Source organism: Phragmites australis, chromosome 4, assembly GCF_958298935.1.
Source record: "Phragmites australis chromosome 4, lpPhrAust1.1, whole genome shotgun sequence".
In the NCBI taxonomy this organism is placed as follows: domain Eukaryota; kingdom Viridiplantae; phylum Streptophyta; class Magnoliopsida; order Poales; family Poaceae; genus Phragmites; species Phragmites australis.
Genome location: NC_084924.1, coordinates 412,814 through 433,798, shown reverse-complemented (window position 1 = coordinate 433,798; position 20,985 = coordinate 412,814). Strand labels below are relative to the sequence as shown.

General features: G+C 43.9%; 3 protein-coding genes and 1 pseudogene across 4 annotated transcripts; 2 read left to right on the top strand and 2 right to left on the bottom strand.

Moving 5' to 3' along the window:
• Nucleotides 1–3,790: 3,790 nt before the first annotated feature.
• On the bottom strand, nucleotides 3,791–4,546 carry LOC133914045 (uncharacterized). The gene has a single exon (XM_062357203.1). It carries the CDS (start codon nucleotides 4,468–4,470, stop codon nucleotides 4,024–4,026), a length of 447 nt encoding a protein of 148 aa, XP_062213187.1. The 5' UTR covers nucleotides 4,471–4,546; the 3' UTR covers nucleotides 3,791–4,023.
• Nucleotides 4,547–5,440: 894 nt separating this feature from the next.
• LOC133913973 (large ribosomal subunit protein uL2-like) lies at nucleotides 5,441–6,365 on the bottom strand. The gene is made up of 2 exons (XM_062357156.1): nucleotides 5,913–6,365; nucleotides 5,441–5,780 (listed from the first exon to the last, which is right to left on the bottom strand). Exons 1-2 carry the CDS (start codon nucleotides 6,353–6,355, stop codon nucleotides 5,441–5,443), a joined length of 783 nt encoding a protein of 260 aa, XP_062213140.1. The 5' UTR covers nucleotides 6,356–6,365.
• A 384-nt stretch (nucleotides 6,366–6,749) lies between these two features.
• LOC133913972 (pseudouridine-5'-phosphate glycosidase-like) lies at nucleotides 6,750–13,924 on the top strand (annotated as a pseudogene).
• A 1,824-nt stretch (nucleotides 13,925–15,748) lies between these two features.
• On the top strand, nucleotides 15,749–20,792 carry LOC133914954 (uncharacterized). Of its 2 annotated transcripts, none has more exons than XM_062357924.1 (10): nucleotides 15,749–16,076; nucleotides 16,482–16,587; nucleotides 16,856–16,916; nucleotides 17,003–17,298; nucleotides 17,683–17,822; nucleotides 18,109–18,183; nucleotides 18,253–18,343; nucleotides 18,872–19,075; nucleotides 19,729–19,773; nucleotides 20,256–20,792. In XM_062357924.1, the coding sequence occupies exons 1-10, from the start codon at nucleotides 15,837–15,839 to the stop codon at nucleotides 20,339–20,341; spliced, it is 1,344 nt and encodes a 447-aa protein (XP_062213908.1). In that variant the 5' UTR covers nucleotides 15,749–15,836; the 3' UTR covers nucleotides 20,342–20,792. The 2 variants fall into 2 exon arrangements, with proteins under 2 accessions (XP_062213908.1, XP_062213909.1); XM_062357925.1 differs by having other exon boundaries at nucleotides 18,872–19,077; nucleotides 19,743–19,773.
• Nucleotides 20,793–20,985: the final 193 nt, after the last annotated feature.

The following is a 20,985-nucleotide window of genomic DNA, read 5'->3' as shown; positions in this document are numbered from 1 at the left end:
GAATGTTAGTCTATCTAAGAGCCTGGGGCTCTCTGTTCTTCGACCGGTCTCGTACTGCTGGCCTCTCAGCCGTTGTTTTTCTTGTGCTGTGTTCTTGTCTATGCTTCAGGATCTATTCCAGATGCATTCAGCTATATATGCTTCTGTGCCGCCGGCTATTTTAAGTACCCATCGGCAGCAACGTGCCTCGAACGGGAGGGAGGGGGCATGAGTTCCGAGACACCATAAATGGAAAGGGCGTCATCATTTCCTCTGGGCGAAGTGACCGGGGGTGGAAAATACGGCACACGCCTGGTCATCCGTCACCATAAATGGTCTGGCAACGGGCGCCGTGGAGAGGGCCCACCGGGCAGCCGCAGAGCGGCCCGGCGTGCCCGCCCTGCCTTGTTCCCCTGCCACAGCAGCGCGGCAGATGGAACGCCTCGGCCCTCACGACGTTATCCTGAGATAGGCCGGATGGCACGGGACGGGACCCGTGCAATTAATAACCCCACGCCTCTCTGCCAGAACGTGGCAGGAACTGACGCCGAAAGCGGCGTGAGCAGTTGGAGGTGACAGGCCACGCACGCTCTTTAAATGTGGCCTCGGGCCTTTGACTGGCTGACACCTCATCGGTGGGCCCCTCGGGGGCCTCCACCAGGGGGCTTTCTGGGTTATCGGGGACCGAGTGCTCGGGGGTACTGTTCACCTCCTCGAGCACTCTTTCCCGAGAATGCCCTTTCTTGTCCTCGGGGAACCGAGTGCTCGGAGGTACTGTTCACCTCCCCGAGCACTCTCTCCCGGGCACACTTGTACGGATCCTCGGGGAACCGAGTGCTCGAGGGCTACTGCACGCAGCCCCGAGCACTCTCTCCCGGAACTTCCCTCGGTGAGTCCTCGGGATACTTGGGTGCCCAGGGGCCACCGTCGGCGGCCCCGGGCATGTTTCTCCCGGTACTTAGCTCTCCTGGTCGTCGAGGGACTAGGGTGCTCGGGGGCCACCGTACACCTTCCCGAGCACTTTCTTCCCGTTACTTAGATTTTGTGGATCATCGGGGAACTGGGGTACTCGGGGGCCACCGACTGCGGCCCCGAGCGCCCTCTCCTGGGACTTGATCTTTTGTCACCTTGCGGGAGAGACTCCGCGGGATGACGCCATGTGGCGGATGACTGGCCTGACCTTGGGACTCGGGGGACCCCCGGTTCATGATATACCGACAGAGAGAGTGAGTGAGAGTGAGAGGGAAGGTGGGAATGCTCGTGCAGCCGAGTGGTGAGGGAGGGGTGAGGTGGTGGGCCGGCCAAGTGGGGCCCACATGCTAGAGAAACAAGTTGATTATATATGCAAAAACTATTCATTATCTCCCAATTTTATTAACCCAGAATGAGGTGCTCTAATGCTCCACAAAATTAGGATTTTTTTTTGCCATGATTACAATATGAAATGATCCCATTTTAAATGGATTCACCCACAACGCCTATGCGGAACTAAAACTAAAAGAAAACTCAACAATCAAGTATTTTCATAACACTTCATCAAGGTTAAGTCACCGTTAGAAATAACAAGCACTCAACAATTAAACATAATACTTATAATGCACGATTATGCTTAATGATATATTTGGGAGATTTAGGACGTGACACCTGCGCCGCCGCCGAGCCGACTTGGCTAGCCTCCTTCCTCTTTGACACCGCTTCCCCTCCTTGCTCTCCCTTTTGCCGTATCAACAGCCTGAGACCATGCTGTCGACCCGCGCACACCGCAGCTGGCCCGTGCAGTGCCCTCTTCGCCACAGCTGAGCCAAGGAAAGCTCGGAGGAGCTTGTCCTCCACCTCCTCCCTCGATTCCCTAGCCGAGCCCATCGCTCACCGGTCGGAATTGACCTTGCCATGTCGTCTTGCCTGCCTCCGACTGCCGCCTCCGCACCTCACCGACATCACGCCACGTTGCTGCCCCTCCAAGTCGACGAGCACCACGGTGAGCTTCCCCTTCACATGTAGTTCCTCGCGTGCGCCATCATTTGGCCTCGACTTGTCATCGGCGCGCTGCTCATCCTCTCTCCCGTCATCGGTGCGCTGCTCATCCTGCTCCTGCACCCCATCCCCTCTCCCTCCGGTTCCTCTCTCCCTCTCCCTCTATGAGCCGCCCGCACAAACCAGTGAAAGAGACAACCTAATCAGTAAAACCGTCATCCACGTTAGTAAAATCGGCTTCATAAGTAGCTAAGGGTGCAAAGTGAGCTAGGTTTATGAATCCGGGGGCTAAATAGACAATTTTAAGTTTAGGAGGTTATTCGGACCAACTACATAGTTCGGAGGAGTAAATAGAGTTTTTCTTTAAAAATCATCGATGAATAGTTAAGTATTTATTTTTATATCTTGCAAAAAAAATGCATTTGACATTGAGATTTGGTAGAGAGATATCTCATGTCCACATCTATCCCTAGTAAAATTTTCAGATTTTTTAAAACCCTTGTGAAAAATGAAATTTGCACTATTTTGACATCATCACAAGTCACCTAGAAGTTTTCAAAAATTTTGAATTTATTACTAGCGATAAGGATGGGCATGATGTATCACTCCACCAAATCACAATAGCAAACTAAACATAATTAAAAAGATAAAAAGACAATTTTTATTGAATATTGCAAATGGCTTTTTAAGAAACCGTATGCGATGAGTGCAATCCCAGATGGTTTTGAAGATCTGTTTGCAACATGTAGATTAAATTGCGGATGGTTTTTGTTATCCCAGATGGTTTTTAATCTCATGCATGTTTTTTTCTTGAAAAACCATTTGCAACATTGTGTAGACAACTTGACATTGCAGGCAGTTTTTTAAGTGATTATGGTTTTTCTAAAAATCCGTATAGACATTGTAGAAGGTTTTTTTTTGTTAAACCGTCTACAATTACAAAAGCCGTTTGCAATATCTTGTACCACATATGGCTTTAAGCGCCAATTGTCACATCACATTTGACCCTTTCTTTGGTAACGGTGATAACTAGGCATATTTCATCCGAGTGTCCAACGGGTGGAATTTGTTACAAAACCAGTCCTCATGAGGTGTCAGCCGGCTGTGTGCGTGTAGTGAACCTATGTGCCCCCTTTCATGCCGATTGGATTGGAAACCAAGAAAGTGGATTGATATCAAATCAGGATTATTTGGAAACCTTTCCCGATAATCTATATATACGAGAGAAGGAATGGTTTGTACATAGACGAATGTGAGCAATAAAGATAGTTGTTATTCATCTGCTTTGTACTTGTTATTGTTCTTAGTCGGTAATATAACTACTTGAAATCGCTAGTTTTACAAATAAATAATGGTCTCTTACACTTTTTGGTAGTATTTGACCTTTGTTTGACCAAGGGTAAATAGCAAAAAACAACTTTAGTGGGGCATTTGCAGAATAGGGAAGTTCATAATTTCAAAAGACAGAAGGAGTTAATTATTATTATTATTATTACTAAGACGCGCACCTCCCTAGGCACGTACACCACATTCGTATGTGGATAGAGATAGAATATGGCTTCCTTGTTCCCACGTGTAGACTATGGTACCAAGAGACAAATGTTAGTTCTCTTGAATTAATTTGCTGCATACAATCAGTTATAAGTGCGTATGAACCCACTCTTCGGCACACAAAAAACACTGTTATGGCTAGTATAATCCGTTTCAATGCTAAGCAAACATACCACTAGCTAGAGTGGTATTTGGAATTAGATAAATACAGTACTTGTCGTATGTAAGCCTGATTGATGTTAATCCCTCTGAAACAGGGCGCGCGAGAGGTTATATATGCACAACGTTACTGAAAACACAGTACGCACAGCTATGTATAGACATAAGCAAGCATACATCTAACTTGGAAATCAAACCAGATGGTATAGCACATCTTTCAATTCATACTATGAGAAGTACAGTACTGCTTAGTTAAGCCGCTGGGGAAGGAGGAAGAAGCTCGATGAATTTGACAAGTAGCATGCATGCATGGCTCTCGATCACTAGCTGCTAGCTGACAGGTAGCCCAGGCCTAGCCGCCTAGGAGTAGTAGTCGGAGCCCCAGAGAGGCCTGAACCACATGGAGTGGACGGAGGACTGGAACGACACCATTAACAGCACCACCACCACCGCCACCGCCACGCCCCACGGCGCCGCCGTCGACGTGGCAGATCCAGCTGCGGGCACTGTCGCTGTCGCTCGGTAGACCCTCGTGGTCCAGTACCTACGTCGCCAGCTGAGCGCGGCGAAGAGGAGGAAGGCGGCCGTGAGGACGAGCGGGGCGGCGAAGACGCGGGCGCCGATCTCGGCGCGGCGCTCCATGGCCTTGTAGTCCACGTACCCGGACACGGAGAGGAAGAAGAGGACGATGGCGAAGAAGGCCAGCAGGCGTGGCGGCGGGAGCGAGCACGAGGAGAGCGCGCGCGCCGTCCAGCTCCGCTTCCAGGAGCGAGCCCCCCTCCGGTCGGAGTGCAACCACGACGACATGCTGCTCTGCCTCACCAGCTGTGCTTTGCTTGCTTTTGGAGCTGCACGCCGGCCGTATGAATGATGTCCTACCACTACCAGCAGTATATATTTAGAAGAGGAGATGAAGGTGGTGGAAGGATCGATGCCTCGCTTTGGCGAGAAGACTCATCAAAGAAGGATCAGAGGTGAAGTGGACGATGGAGAATATATGCTATTTGTTGGAAGGGGCCGGGAAGCCATTAGCTAAAGCTCTCCAAGCTAGAATAATCGATCACACCGCGTACAGCTCCATAAAGATGGATGCAGTCAGCCTTGTGCAGAAATATATTCAGGGATCGACATCGATTGATTAGTTGTTGAGATTCTCCTCAGTCCTCTCACCACACATGCATCTACATGCATGTCTAATGTCCTCCAGTTATATAGCATCGATCGTTCCTGTCAGTCGTAGCTCGCAAATCGATCCTCAAAATCTTTCTGCAGCTTGCAGTTTTTCTAGCTTTCAGGATCAACTATTATACTGCCATCTCATACCGCATGAGAAGTTGGCAATGAGGCTAAGAGTTTTCACCATGTCAATTTGGTGGAAATATTATATTTCACGTGTGGCGACAATTAACGATAATTCTCACTCTGCTATCTATAGAAAATCAACAAATTAACGAAGCTACGGTGACCAAATCAACATTTATCAGCAAAAAAACGAACTCTTCACTTAATAAGTAAATAAATTAAAGGACGCCCCAAATTATGATGTTACACAAGAGTTGAACAGAAATTAAAGAGAAGATCAATGTATAAACTCCGGGACGTGTATGCTCTAACAAAACCACACATGCATCCATATCCGGCCTGGTTGGGATGTGTGCATCGCGACCCTTCAATTTAACTAATAACCTTGACTATATATTAAAGATAAATTAACTAAGAAAGCAAATATATCTATAGCATATACTATATGATAAACTGCGACGCGCTCGCCATCTCATCACAGCGTAGACTTGCCGGCGGTTACAGCAGCTTGCCCCGTGAGCCTGCCGGTCCTCCGTGCTGCCCTCAAGCCAACCTTGGCACCGGGAGGAGCGTCGCGACGGACGGTGGAGGCGTGGCCGATGTGCTGGTGGTTGCCTCCCCCGTGGGGATGGTCCACAGGGTTCATGGCCACGCCGCGCACCTTGGGCCAGCAGTTCCTCTTCACGCGGAACTTGTGGTAAGCGTTGCCGGCCTTGAGCATCGGCTTTTCGGTCCTGCCACCGCCAGCGACCTGACCGACCATGGCGCGGCAGCCGCTCTGGAGCACCTTCTTGGCGCCAGATGGGAGCTTCACCCTGCGGCATTATGTATATGCATGCATCGACAAAAGATCATCAATCAATTTGAACAGCCAACTAATTAAGTCAATGCATGCATGCATGCATGCATGGTAAGATCGAAAAGATGACGTACGTACTCCTACGTACCTGGTGGTGCCGCTGTCCGTGTTGTGGCTGATGACGATGGCGTAGTCGCCGGAGCAGCGCGCGAGGGCGCCGCGGTCGCCGACGTGCTGCTCGACATTGCAGACTACGGTTCCCTCGGGGAGGTTTGCGAGCGGGAGGACGTTGCCGATAGAGAGGTTGGCGCGGCGGCCGCAGTAGAGGAACTGGCCGGTGTACATGCCTTCGGCTGCGACGAAGAGCTCCTTCTGGTGCTTGTAGCGGAAGGGGTGCCGGAAGGTGACGCGGGCGAGCGGCGCGCCGCGGCCGGGGTCGTGCACGATGTCGGTGACGACGCCCTTGAGGTAGCCGCTGCGCTCGCCGACGTCGAGCGCGCGGAAGCGGGCGGGGCCCTTGCGGTGGTGAGTGTGCGACTTGAACACCGACCCCGCCGCGCCCTTGCGCTGCGCACGGATCACGCGGCCCATCTCTTCCTTCTTCGACTCTCGGCGGCGGCGGCGGCTTCTTTCGATAGGGAGACGAACGGGACCGGGGGTCTCCAAAGGATTTATAGCCCACGCCAGCCAGTTGTTGCGGCTACGTACGGCGGCGGCGTAGCGCCTACGGAACAGCGTGTCGGTTGACCTGGACTGGACGGCCTAGATTGTTTGTGCCGGTGAGCTTTATCTGTGGACCGTCCGATCTGGTGGGCTGGAAAGAGATTACGCCTTCGGAGGCTGAAGGCGGAAGCGGAAACCGCCGCCGTAGTCCCCGTCCGTCTCCGTCTCTCTCCCCCTCTGGTGTAGCGGCAACCGACGGCCGACACCACTTCCTGTCCATCTCCTCCAGTCGCTGCAGTCCCTGTCCCAACTCCCAAGATCCATGTCGACGGGCGTCACGGTGGCGCCGGAGGTCGCAGCCGCCCTCGCGCGCGGCGGCGCGGTCGTTGCCCTTGAGTTCACCATCATCTACCACGGTAAGCTTCTACCTTTTCATTTCGATTCCCATTTTGCCCCCCTGGGCGCGGCGCACACGAGTTCGATGTTCTTGAGCGCATATTGATCAGTAGTCCAAAACGCTTGGCGGCGTTTCATCCAGGTATGCCCTACCCGAAGAATCTCCTGACCACTATGGAGGTGGAGGCCGTCGTGAGGGAGAATGGAGCTGTTCCTGCCACCATAGCCATTCTAGATGGAGCTCCACATGTTGGTCAGTTCTGTGCTTCTTCAATTACTGCTGGTTATATTATCTAACTTTTCTGATATCCGTTTAAGTAGTCAGTGACTCTTGAACACGATAAGTTGCTTTTCGTTAAGAGAAGATTGGATTACACACCAAACTTCTGTGTTGCAAAGCTCTACCTCTGGAGCTCAGTGTGACTGATAACTTGACTTGCTCCTTCTTCTCAAGCTAATACCAAATCTCTGTCCAATCTCATCACATAAGTTCGAACTTCGCAGCACTGATCCATAGGTAGATGTAAGCCATCAAATCATTTAGTCACATATGTCGATGTTGCTTCATTTGACAGCTCTTTATCAAGTAGAATCATATATGTGGTTGACAACATACCCTTCTGCTATCCAAATTTCTATCTCAAAGCCCTCCTAATGTTGTGTTTAAGGTTACATTTGTCCTTAACATTGTTGTCGTGAAAATAGGCCTTAGCATCGAACAATTGAAGAGATTGGCTCTAAGTGGAAGACAATTTCATAAGACAGCTAGGAGGGATATTGCACATGTGGTGAGTACCTTGTGAAAGTGCATTTAACCTTTAAGTATGGTTTTAGTAATTAATAATAATATCTATGGATTAATAATGTTGTTAAGAATTGTTATTAGGTTGTTCCATAGGTGATGTATGGAGGAGAGATATGCATCAAGATGAATGAGTTCTAAGTGATGACAATACCTGTGGACTAACAATTATGTTGAGAATTATTATTAGGATTATTTCGTGGGAGATGCATAAGAAATGAAGCATGAATTCGTTTAAGAATGTCATGAGATTAAAAAAAATGCATCGCTATCATTGAACTCTTAGTAATGTTCATGAGATGAAAGAGAAGTTTAAAAAGATTGACAATAATAAAAAATGCTAAGTTACCTGGAGATCAAGTAACTAAAGGTATGACATTATCAATTAGATTTTATGGACTAACTCATGTGCTTTGTGCTTGAGGATGAGTTGAGGTTAGGTTTCATAAGATGGCATGAGTTGAATTGAGGTATTCAATACGTCAAGTTAGAAGAAGTAAGATCAAGACAAGTTTAGTGGACAACGTGTGTGCTTGATGCTTGCGATTCATGCCTAAGTGGTGAATCGGATGAAGATGATGAAAAGAGAGAAGTCTTTCATGCTTGGTGCATAGAAAGCAATCAAGTAAACTTCATCAAGCTTTCGGAAGATCAAATGTATATCAAAATGGAAGCGAGGATGATCATCGTCATCAAGAGAAGAGGAGTTGATGATGAGCTCTGAAGAGCTACAAGAAGCATCGGGACTTAGATGATGTGTTCGTCAAGTCCGACGAGATTGCTCAAGACAAAGGTATAACTAGAATATGTTTTCTAGTTTTACTGGTCTCAAGGAGTTTGGTGGGAGACCGGATTATAGAATCGATAGCCGTACTATCAAGCGGGACTGTCAAAAGCGTTGCTCGATTGTTGTGTCGAGTGCTCAAACCATTTGCTTAGTGTGGGATGAGTTTGTGTTGAGAGTTCGCTTTAGGAGTCCAAAAATATCTAAAATGTGTTTTAAATTTAACCCTTTGTGTTGTCGGTCTTAGTAGTGAAAAGTGGTTGTAGCCAAGTCTTAGTGTGTGTTTGGTATATTTCATGTGGTTCCTAGTTTAATGTTGGGGGATTAAGCTTTGGACAATGGGTGAAAGTGTCCGAATCGGTCTTCGGAGTATTTTTAGCTTTGATCAATATGTTTGAGATCATGAATTCAGTAGGGATGTGTAGCCCTCTGAATAAGCTTCCTGTAGAGTTCAAAATCGTCGAAATCTGACTTCAGAATCAAAAGTTATCGCCGTTTTCAGAGTGTCAGCTGTAATGAAATCGGAAGTTCCAATGTGTAAGGTCGGGAGTTCCGATGTCAGTCGAAAATTCCGGTGTTTTAGGAATCCGAGGCTCTCGGTTTGCTAATTAGTTTATAATCAGAAGTTCTGATATTTTGGTCGGAAGTTTCGATTTAAATTGGACTGTCCGATATCCTCAAAGCCTTAGGCTCTTGGTTGGGGTTGTTGCTATTCGAAAGTTTCGATCTAAGCATTGGAAGTTCCGATGTGTGCTGGAAAAAGGCTGTAACGGTTAGTTTCCGACCGTTGGGGTTCTTAGGATCGGAAGTTCCGATTAGTACAGAATATGCCCAACGGCTAGTTTTTTAGAGTGGAGGTATAAATACCACTTAGCCTCATTTCGTATGGCTGGTTGCTTAGAGGGCTTTGTGCTGCTCTTGTGAGGTGTTTTGAACTTGATGTTTCACCTTGAGTGTTCCTTTTTCTCTCTAACAAGATTTGGTGAAAATCAAGTCTTGGTGGCTTAGTGAGTAGAGAGAGAGAGAGAGAGAGAGGTGTGTAAGGGTGTGATGCTTTGATAGCCCACGGATTGCCGCATAGGTTGCATGTGTTTGAGCACTCGGCGTTGATCGTGTGCGAATTCAGGAGTTTGTTACTCTTGGAGACCACCGTCTCCTAGACGGTCCGATGGTGGATTGCCAGTGATCTCCTCAAGTGAAGATTGTGAGGAGGTACGAAAGTGGTTGCGAAACTCACTATCTCCGGAGTGGAGGAAGAGCTGACCATAGTGGAGACGAGGAGTGCATATGTGCAACCTCGTGAGTAAAATTGTTAAAAAAGATCTGGCTCAAGTGTGACCGAGCTTTCTCAACGGAGACGTAGGATATCAGTGGATATCCGAACTTCGGTTACAAATTATTTATCTCTGTATTTTCTTACTCTTGTGTATTACTTTGATATCTATGCTTGTATGCTTATTCGTACGTGCATAGAGTTAATTTCGTGATTCTGAAATCTGTTGTTTTGAATTGATCGGAACTTTCAATTTTGAAAACCGGAACTTCTGATGAATAGTAATTTTAGAATTTCAAATTAGAGTTATCTTGCTATATTTACATAATCTTTGTCACACACTAGGATTGTAACATTCACATTTGTTTAGGGTGATTGTGTACTAGTTGAGTCTAGTATATTTAGTTTTTTCACTTGTGAAAAATCTATTAGTTCATTTTCGCTGCAAGTTTAGACCAAATATTAAAATAGGCGAAGTTTTGTGAAAACGCCTATTCATCCCCCCATATGCGACATCATGATGTCCTTTCACCTTGCACACTAGAAACTGTTAGAAATTTAGTATTTGAAAACCATTCATTCTGAGGTCACACGGTCACTAAAGGGCACTGCAACAATTCAGATGTCTCGTGCCTCTATAATCTGTCTTGCTTGTTGCCATGGCAGCAATGGAAATCCTTAATGCAAGACGTGAATTACAGCAGCCAAATCTTGGTTACGTGATGTTTAGATCTGTGCACCCTCAGTGTTTATCTTTTAATCGAATAGTCATATGTCTATCTTTATTTCTTTCCATATTTTTTCCTTCTAATTGACAGGTCACATCTGGTGGCAATGGCGCAACAACAGTTTCTGCCACTATGTTTATCTTAGCTTGATCTGATAGCATTTCCATGTTCATACCTATTATCTTTAGTTAATGCCAACTACTTATGGCTCTATATAAATTAAACTCTTTCCAAATTGAGGTTGGCATACTAATTTATTAACAGGGGGAATTGGAGGAGGAGTCCTTATTTCTCTGTATTCTTTGACACTTGTATTCTTTGACACTTGGCAGGAAGTGTATAGCTGCATCTTGACTGTTTATGATCTAGTTCTTTCACTCTCATGTCTTCACAGCTTTCTGTGATCCTCTAGTTAATTTAGGATGTTGATGGTGTTTTGTCATCTGTGGATAGATGGATTTAAACTCTGAAAGCTGAAAGTTAATGACAATATCTACTCTCTTTTTTTCAGATTTCTAAAACACATTGTCATGAGTGCACTGTTAACTTCATTAGCATATGGACTTGCTCAAGCACATTCATGCCGTATTGATAGCCATGCAAAAGCTACAAACAGGTGTGCAAGGATTGATGTAGTCACCATTTTTGTGCAGCCATGGACATCTCCTCAGACTTAACTGAACTTGGAAAGACTCCTGTGGCTGTTATTTCAGTGGGCATGAAGTCCATTTTGGACATACCGAGAACACTTGAATACCTGGTATATTTATTATCTGCACTCCATGAAATAACTGATTCATCTGTGAAAAGAATGAACTTTCATGTGGATTGTTTTCCTCTTTAGTTGTTAAGATGCTAGATACTGGACAATCTACCATTAAGGATCGGTTTTAGGGTTTTGTTATCGAATAGTGAATGAAGTCGTCACCTAAATTGCATGCCACTTCTCTGTGCAAACTAGAGCGGATTCTGAAAAAGTAGGAAAACAAGAACTGAAAATAAGTTGCTGAAAAAGTTAGATTAGTTCATATGCAATTTTTGTCACCAGCATCTTAACTCAAGAAAAGTAAAACACTGTTGCCTTGGAAGCTTTTTCCTCTTTTTTTTTCTTTCTTTTTTTTCAGTACTTTACTCAATTGGGGAGGAACCAAAACAACATGGTTCTCAACTTATTGGTGTTCGGTATTGCAAAAGTATATTTATGTTGATGTTTCTACTCAATATTCTGATGTCACCTTTTTAATCAAAGTTCACACTGGTGTTAGATGCTCTTGTGTTGCTTGGTGCCCAAGTCGTTAGGTGATGCATAATATGCGAGTTATATTAGAAAATTTGTGTGTCTTGGCAATACACTGTGCTAGGTACAATGCTGTTTTTGGTATTCAGTCGTGTGATATTCGTAACTGATTGCATGACAGGAAACTCAAGGGGTAACTGTTACTGCTTACAGAACCAATGATTTTCCTGCTTTCTTCACAGAAATGAGTGGATCTCAGGTAAAATATTTTTTTCCTCTCTAAGATACTTTTTAGTTGGTATGAAGCTTTTGCTGGTCAAATGAAGATTAAGGTTTATAGACAGTTGAAAGAGCCAAATGCTATCATCTGAGCCAGTGTTAGTTTAGTATGGTTTATAGCACATGAAGCAATTAACTCTAGATTTCTGCACCCAAAGTTGCACTTCTAGGTTGTTCATCATGACAACATGGTTTTGGTTTGAACATGGACTATAGTGAGCTTTGAAAGATCTGATTGGCAAGCTGCTTTACATTTTTTTCCTTTTTTTGTACAGTTTTGTCAGAGCACAACCATTAACAATAGCTAGCTTGAAGCTTTCAAGCCACAACTTTTAAAAGCCTTTCTCATATGAGCCTTTTCTTGTTCAACTGCATTAATAAGTGCAGCCCATGTCATATATTCTATCAGCTAAGTGCTAAGGCAAATCATGATTCTCTTTTATATTTATCTTTAGCTTAACAGGATTTTCTGGTTCTTCTGCGCCTTATGTTATATCTTGTCGGTCCTGCAACATGACCTTTTCACAGCTATGCAACATGACCTCTTGCAAACAATCCGTTTCTACCCTAAATCCCGAACCCTAAAATTTCAGTAGAGTAATATCCTTATCGGTCCTGCAGTAATTTGGCACTTTCCTCTGGTGTACTATTTTAATGACACAGAACACCTACATACTAACCTAGGTCCTGTTTGGAGCGTGGGTAAAATTTCCAGATTCCTGTGGGAGTTGAATTGTTTCTTGTTAAATTCCTGCTAAATTCTTGTATTCCAAGCAGACCCGATGGGTTCCTCCTGTTTGAATATATATTTATACATGTTACTTAATGCAGGCGCCATGTCGTGTTGATTCTCTAGAAGAGTGTGCCAAAATAATATGTGAGTACCAAATTGCGATATTTTTTCTTTATGTTCATTCTTGCATTTTTCATGAGACATTATTGGGCTGTTGGTAATGACCAGATCCACCTTGGCCTATTCCCTGAGTTATCTTGATTTCTTGATCTCACAGAGATATTACCTGGTGTTAACTTGGAATAATTTTAAAATTCAGTACCCAATTTGAAATCTACAGTCAGGGTAATAAGATAGCTCCAAGTTATATACGCCATAAAATCTAAAACCGGTAGGCATCATGCAGAATGATTGGGATTCTTCTATTGTGAAGAACTTGATCACATTACGCAACTCCAATGGCAACCCACGCATTCAACTGTTTAACTTGTGAGCTTGTGTACTTTGATGTACTTGCCGCACTGATTAGAATCTTGGTTGTTAGCGGGTCTAGAGTTTTCTGCAGACTAATTATTTATGAGGATTTCTGATTTGAGTCTACCTTGGTGCAGATGCAAACAAGAATCTACATCTAGGACCTGGTATTCTCATTGCAGTGCCAATTCCCAAGTAGCATGTAGCTTCAGGGGACGTTATAGAGTCTGCAGTACAGAAAGCTCTAAAGGAAGCAGAGTACAGTCATCATCTGCTCTTCTGTCCATGATATAAAAATGATACCTAATGATTTCCGCTCTCTGTTTCTCGGGGATAAAAGGATAATAGGGAATGCGATCACTCCCTTCATGCTCGAGAGAGTAAAAGAACTAACCGGAGGATCTTCCTTGGAAGCCAGTATCCTATAATTTTAGTTGTGTAACAGTTTCGGTCCATGCTATATGTTTTTAGGATAATTGATCCACGTGCACCTAGAATTTTGAGTTTTGGGTACTTAGTTATTGTATTCCACAGATTTTAAATGTGCTGCAATTCAGCCTTTGCATCTTTACAAAATCTAATTATCTTATTGGAGTTGAAAAATACCATATGAACTTTATGCCTTTTCTAGTTCCCCCTCATTTGAAGAAAGTTCTCCTTAGTGATGTTCAGATATTGCACTTGTTAAGAACAATGCTCTTGTCGGTGCAAGAATTGCCGTTGCTCTCTGTAATCTTGGGCAGAGAAAAACAAAGAGTAAGCTGCCATCACCTTTGTTACAAAACACTTGATATAAAGTGCATGGGCTGCTATATTTTTTTTTCATTTAGGAGGCATATTGATGAGTAATGTTGGCCTGATCTTCCGATAGGTAGCGGTAAGTCGGTGGATGGAGAACTCGACGTTGATGATCCAAAGGCTTCGACCCGAACAGATTGTCTCCCTTACAATCACGACACCACAGCTCCGTTGGTTATCAACCGTGTCGCCCGGTTGACCTCGCCAAGAAGGCTCAATCCCTGCAAGCGTACCGAGAACACAAGCAAGAACGTAGAAGATGCAATCTGAAATATTGCAAATAGAATTCAAGCACTCGAAGTTGGGATTCCACAAACACTTGCGACGGCCTAGTCGGTCCGAAACAAGAGCGAAAATCTCACAATTCGTGTGTAGATCAATATCTAAGCAAAACCCAACCCTAATTAGGGCGGCGGCTACTGTATATAAAAGACTAGGGTCGGCCAAGGACCACTGGACGCGTCCCTAATGGACTCCAACACGATACATGGCCCAACGGCCCAAAAGATGGTGGCGTAGCACCTGACAGATTCTAGATGTCCACTTGTTTCGATGATTTCTGTTGACTCAGAAAGAATTTGGACATGAGACCAGTCCCGTTGGAAAGATTATCTCCTTAGCTTTCCAACCATGTGTAGAACGTCGAAAACGGAGTCCGTATGCGTCCTGGGCGACGATTTTAGTGCAGACTGGTCCTGGACTCCGAAACGGACTCGAACTTGATTGGACCTCCACCTTGGCTTAGGCGCCCTTGCTGTTCTTCTCCCGTGTTCCTAAGTAACAATACATCACAATTATTCAGTAGCATCCTATCCTCATCAAAATATAAAGAAACACTAAGGAACGAGCTCACCTCATGATTTAGTTGACGTGCACGAGCTCGTGTCAATGGACCTATTGTTAGAGGAATACTCGGTGTGTGTGTATCCGAAAGAGTGATGTCCTCATCATATATGTTTGGAATGTTGTACAAGTATATATGTAATTTATTCTTCCTCATTCCTATGTTGGACCTAGGCTTAATATAGGAATGAGAAAGAATAACAGGACTTGGGAGAAATCTGACAACCTGCTATAACAGGACTTGGGAGATGTGCATTGTAGAGCCGCATTAGCAGATGTACAGGCCCTGCTCAAGGACTACTAGTACGCCTAGTGCAGTTGTGATTCATGCCAGCCATTTACTGGGCTTCCACATCTCAAGCCAAAGCTACCTGTTGGTGGAGAACTCGGCAGGCACGCATGATGTCTTCTTCTCCTGCACACATGATGTATCCAGTTGGAGGGTTACAAGAGATTTTTGGTTGTTCTGGCACTAAACTATAGACCCGCGGTTTTGTCTGGATGTAATCTGAAATTGAGCCGATAGCCACTTGCCAGTGGCATTTGTGAACAAGTACTTTTTTTAGATGATTTGTGAACAAGTACTCTCTCTTTTTTTAGATGATTTGTGAGCAAGTACTTGCCGTGATATATGGAGATACATAGCAAAAGAGTGTGATGGGCTGGCACGGCACCATCAGGCCTCCTACTACTTCCGGCTTGGCCTCAAAAGCAAACGGCTAAGAGGGAGGAGATCCTACAGTTTCTGACTATTTAAGAAATGACTGAACCGATGAATTTTAGTTAATAGTTTTTATAATAAATTTTTAATTTTTTATACATTCAAAAGCTAGAAAAGTAAAGTTAGTTAGAATCTACTTTTTAATTTTTAATTTATTTGAGCTATAGCTGCTTCCTTAACTAATCAAAAACTACTTAGAAATTAAGACCATAAACCAATCATACGAATATCTTAGCTTTTTCCAAAGAAAAGCTGAAAAAACAGCTATATGGGGGCAAGACGACGATCCGCCACCGCCGCCGCGCCTACAGCAACACAGAGAAGGAGACCACGAAGGCGAGATGGCGTCGTCGGCCTCTCTTGTGTCTTCGCTCACTGTGCCCCTCCTCTCCGCCGTTTTCGGCGGCGCCATCGCCCTCCTCTTCCTCGCCGGCTATCTCCGCCGCAAGCGCGCCGCCATCGCCCACATCCCTCCCTCCGCCGCCGCTGCCTCCCCGGACCAGCCCAAGCACGTACGCCCCTCCAACCAGGCCCAGCACAAGAAGGGCCACCTCCGCCACCACCACCACGCCGCCGATAAGGTGATCCCTCCCCCCCCCCACCCCACCCGTCTCTCAGTACGTAATACTTATTATACTCGCTCGGATCACAGTCAAAATTACTTTTGCGTATCCACTACCGATGAAGCAAAACCGTCGATCGCTCCAGTGTAATGCTCATCTCCAACAGACTGACTATTCAGCAAATACAGGAATCTAACTCAAAAAATTCTCTTTCTGATTTATGGCCGGGAGAAAATGATTTACTGCTTTCAGTTATCATAGAATTGAAATACTCATGAGTCGTAATTGCACAGTCCAAATGACTATTCATTCTGGTTGCTAGACAACATTCCGATGCAAAATCTTCTTTATTTTACTTATCTAAATGATTCCTAGTACCATGAATTTGAATATATGATTGACCTCAATAAGATTTTCTTCTAGGATGCTGCGAAGAAGCACCACCATCTTGATGTCAACACCTTGAGGGGGCATACCGATTCCGTCACTGCACTTCACTTCTCCAATGATGGCCACAACCTAGCCACCGGTGAGCTTATTCCCCTTTTCCAATCCCCGTATGATAAAGGGCTTTCAGATTTCATGTGTTGCCTTTTTCATTGTGTAGTTTCACGCCACATGTTTTTTTGGTTGAATTTATTTGACCTGCTGGTATAGCATTACTGATAAATTAGAATTTCAGTCATGGTATTGTAGTTCCAGTCCCAGTCCCAGTTTAGTAATTTTTCACTTGGTTAATCAAGCGTAATTGTTACACTAAATTCACATACTTATATCTCTGTTGCTTGTTGTTGCAGTATGTGCAGATGGAGCGGTGAGAGTATTCAGGATCGATGATACCTCAAGCAAGAGCTTCAAGTTAGTTATCTCATTCTATAAAAGTTACATTTTTATTAAAAATGTTTTAGCAACACAAATTTACAGGCATGTTGGGATGTTTGCAGGATCCTGAGGATAAACTTGCCTGCTGGGGCACATCCTACTGCTGTTGCTTTCTCAGAGGGTTCATCATCTGTTGTTGTGGCAGCACAGGCTCTTCTGGGCTCATCTCTCTATATGTATGCAGATGTTAGTGCTCCACCAACTGCAGAAAACAAGCAGCAGGGCAAGCTTTCTCCACCTGAGATAAAGTGGAATCACCACAAAATTCATGGCAAAGAGTCGGTGCTGAACTTTGCAGCGGCCCGTGCAACTTATGGCTCCGGAGATGGGAGCACTATAATTATTTCGTGCTCAGAAGGTGCGGGTTGTTTTGTTGCTCTTTAGAATATGTAATAGTTAATATAGTCCATAAAGTCCATAAATCAATTAGAACAATCTGCTAACATAAGCAATTGCTATCTCCTTAGATTTGCGTTTGAACTCTCATTTGCATTCAGTGAGCATAGCATTAATTTGACGAAACATCCATATCTTTCTTAGTCAGCATATGTGCACTAGCCACCTGGTCTTGGTCAAGCCCCCTCCCCTCTTTTTGAATGCAGGCATTCCGCAAATAGTAGTTTATAACATTGTGGGATTCATTCCAATTCTTAGGGTTTCTTATTTCTTTTTGTTTGAGAACACCCAAGGTTGCTTATTTCGTGTTAACTGTTAAGGTTAATTACCGCAAAACTATTTGCAGCAACTGATATCAAAGTTTGGCATGGGAAGAGTGGAAAGGAGCTGGGTACTGTTGATGCCAATCAGTTAAAAAATAATATGGCTGACATATCCCCAAATGGTCGCTTCATAGCTGCTGCAGCCTTTACTGCTGATGTCAAGGTTAGTTCTATTGCTAGTCTTCACCATTTTCTTTTTGGAACCAATTCAAGATCGAAGACCCTTAAATGGCTATTTTCTTTAGTTAATTATTCTGCTTATTTGAGTTATCAATGCACTGGATTGCTCTCCTTTGAAAGGCTGTTCTTTGCTTTCTTGCGATATTAGTTGCAGAATTTGTTGACAGGAAAATTAGATGAAGCACCAGGAACTTTTGTGCTGCAGAGACTGTTGCCATTTTGCTCACTTATTGCTTCCTCAATTATGATGATATTTTCTTATTCTTTAGGTGTGGGAGATAGTTTACTTGAAGGATAGTTCAGTGAAGGAGGTTAATAAAGTTATGCAACTCAAGGGTCATAAGGTAATAATGTGCCCCTGTGTTTTGCTTGAACTGAATCTTATGTGAAACTGATGTGTTCTTTTTATTCAGAGTGCTGTTACTTGCTTATGCTTTGCTCCAAGTTCTGAGCAGATAATTACTGCATCCAAAGATGGTTCCATTCGAGTATGGAACATTAATGGTATGCTATATTTGCTTACCTCCATATCGTACAGCCTGGAAGGCATATGTTGGTTCTTGAGTTCATAGCATCTAACAATTTTAACTGGCATGTTAACTGGAAGTCAACATGCCAGCATTTTTCTTCTTCTTATATATCTTATGTTCTCACTCCAACTTGGTGAATTCTCTTTTTGCATAAAAGAATGATACATCTATGGTTTTCATTGTGCTTTTCTTCACAAAGTTTGGAAGATCTTTCCTTTATTTCAAAAGGAACCATTAGCCAAATATCATACTAGTGGCCAAAGTTATCATTTCCCTGGTTTATTAGTCTTCCCTGAAGTTCAGGCTTCCTTTGAACTATTCTTTTGTCGTTCCTTAACACTTCAAATGCAAATTTCCATTTTATAGTTGTCCCTGACATTAATGCATGTTTGGTCGATGTTGCTGTTGTCAAACTCGATATGCCCATCTTGTAGTTTCTTCAAACATGATGCTTCACTACTCTTTTCTTGTGATCTGATTTACATATTTCTTACTTTTTTAGTAAGGTATCACCTCGATGAGGATCCAAAAACCTTGAGAATTTTTGCAATTCCACTGCATGACTCAAAAGGCTCTGCTTGCCAGTATGATCACATGAGCATCTCTCCTGATGGTAAAGTTCTGGCGGTAACAAGTGGATCAACATTGCAATGGTTGTGTGCGGAAACTAGTGCAGTTTTGGATACAGCCGAGAAAGCACATGAAGGTTTGTAATTTCCCTATCTACTAGGGTGAACGCTCTTCATTTTTTTTAGAAGCAATAGTGCCTCCAAACTTGTGGGCAGTGAGTGTGGATCGGATTAGTTTTATTAATTGACACTACTCGGTAGTCCTTTTCCCAACCTGTGATGTATTGCTTGGTCTACTAAATATTTATAGGCGCTTGTTGGTTGATTTTGGGCACTATGTTTGTTGCGCTAAGTAAATTATTGGTGAGGTGGCAGTCAGGAGGCACTTGAGACAGATGGTGAGTGTTAAGTCTTAGGTACTTGAAAGACATGAATTAGTTCACAGAATCCATGGAATTGTAGGATCTTTTGTGTTTGAGTAGCGGCTTATTCTTCCGGCAAATGTACTTATTGTTGGGTACTAACTTGTGAATGGTGCCAACATATCCTACTGTATGGGGCAAAGTGTACATATTCTATTCCGATGGTCTGGTCCTACTGCCTACTTGTATTCCTGTTGAGCATGGCTATGAAACATGGAGTCTATAACCAAAACTTGCAGATTAGATATCTAGAATTTTAGCCTGTTTTCGATTGACAGCTGTTTAATGTTGATATATTGTGCAATAGCTTGCACCTGCCAAATGCTAATTTGTAGCTCGGAATGACATGTTTTTTGACATTTACGCAGGTGATATAACTGGTATTGCTTGGGCTCCACGGACAATTCCCAATGGTAATGAGATCTCTGTAAACCCTTAGAAATCCATATGTCTTTATAATCCTTGTTCAGGAATTACAATGGTCTGAGTCTTTGTTGCTTTTATTTAGTTTTAATTTGATCTTTTGTAAACTCATTTAGGTTAGCACTTTATATAAAATGTTGTATGTTGTACATTGGATGTCTGGATATGCAAAGTATGCCAATCCTAGTCATGACAACACACATTGCAGTTGTGGTCTGATAAGCAAACATTTTGCTAACCACTTCTCTTCATCATTGGCTGTTCTCTGTATCCATATAGCAAATACAGTTTCTGTTTGGAGCTGATGGACATGATTTCACGACTTATGTTGTCCCATCCTTGTCAGCTTCTATAACTTGAATTTTTATGTGATGTACCCTTAGTTGGAAGAATTCCATCTTGAAAATGTCATTTATCTAAGTGGAAACATGAATTTTATGATTTCTAAGTCACATTACTGTTATTTCTTCAGGTGGCATGCTTGCGTTTATTTTAGCGACTGCTAGTGTGGACAAAAAGGTAAAACTTTGGTTAGCTCCAGAGGTTCGTTCAACATGAGTGATAGAGGATTCAATCCTGACCATCCTCTATAAGACAGCTTTCCCAAGGGCACATAAAGAAGGGGGAAAAAGAGTGATGAAGAATTGAAGCTAGCTAGCTTAAAACAGGGGAATGTCTTGCTTGATAGTTGATATGCACTGAAGCATAGTTTTGTTCCTTTGAGCTTGAGGGATGGTTTTTGAGGTCTGACTGATGACAGTCGTGAAACATGGGGAGTGTCTGTGCAGACGGGCATCCATCCATCCATCCATCCATCATGGCACTCTAGTTTCTCTTCTATATAGATCGTGCCAACTTTTTGAAATAAGCTGAGTGCTGTATGTGTTTACTTTTAACTGGGATTTGTTGTGTAATCGCACTGATTTGCGTGGCTGCTTCTTCGAATGCTCGAGCCACTTCATGTTTTTGTGGATGCCATAATGGTCTCGTAATGTTTGTTACCGTGTTATCCGGTCGGTTTAAACATTTTACTGGACAAGGCTGGTGAATTGCCCGTGCAGGCAAAATTACTGAGAGTTGCGTGCGTCGGTCCAACAATCCCATGCATGTGTTCGGCGTTGGGAGGAAGAAGCTGGCAGCCAAAACTGCGTCTGCATGCGTCTCTGAATGCAACGGAATGGGATGGTGAACAAGCAAACAAG

What these genes read in the sequence shown, in the direction of transcription:
- LOC133913973 (XM_062357156.1), bottom strand. Translation starts at nt 6,355, where the DNA reads ATGGGCCGCGTGATCCGTGCGCAGCGCAAGGGCGCGGCGGGGTCGGTG. An exon ending in ACGGACAGCGGCACCACCAG is followed by an intron (nt 5,781 to 5,912) that starts GTACGTAGGAGT and finishes ATAATGCCGCAG; the next exon opens with GGTGAAGCTCCCATCTGGCG.
- LOC133914954 (XM_062357924.1), top strand. Translation starts at nt 15,837, where the DNA reads ATGGCGTCGTCGGCCTCTCTTGTGTCTTCGCTCACTGTGCCCCTCCTC. An exon ending in TGCAACTCAAGGGTCATAAG is followed by an intron (nt 18,184 to 18,252) that starts GTAATAATGTGC and finishes CTTTTTATTCAG; the next exon opens with AGTGCTGTTACTTGCTTATG. An exon ending in TCGAGTATGGAACATTAATG is followed by an intron (nt 18,344 to 18,871) that starts GTATGCTATATT and finishes TTACTTTTTTAG; the next exon opens with TAAGGTATCACCTCGATGAG.
- LOC133914045 (XM_062357203.1), bottom strand. Translation starts at nt 4,470, where the DNA reads ATGTCGTCGTGGTTGCACTCCGACCGGAGGGGGGCTCGCTCCTGGAAG.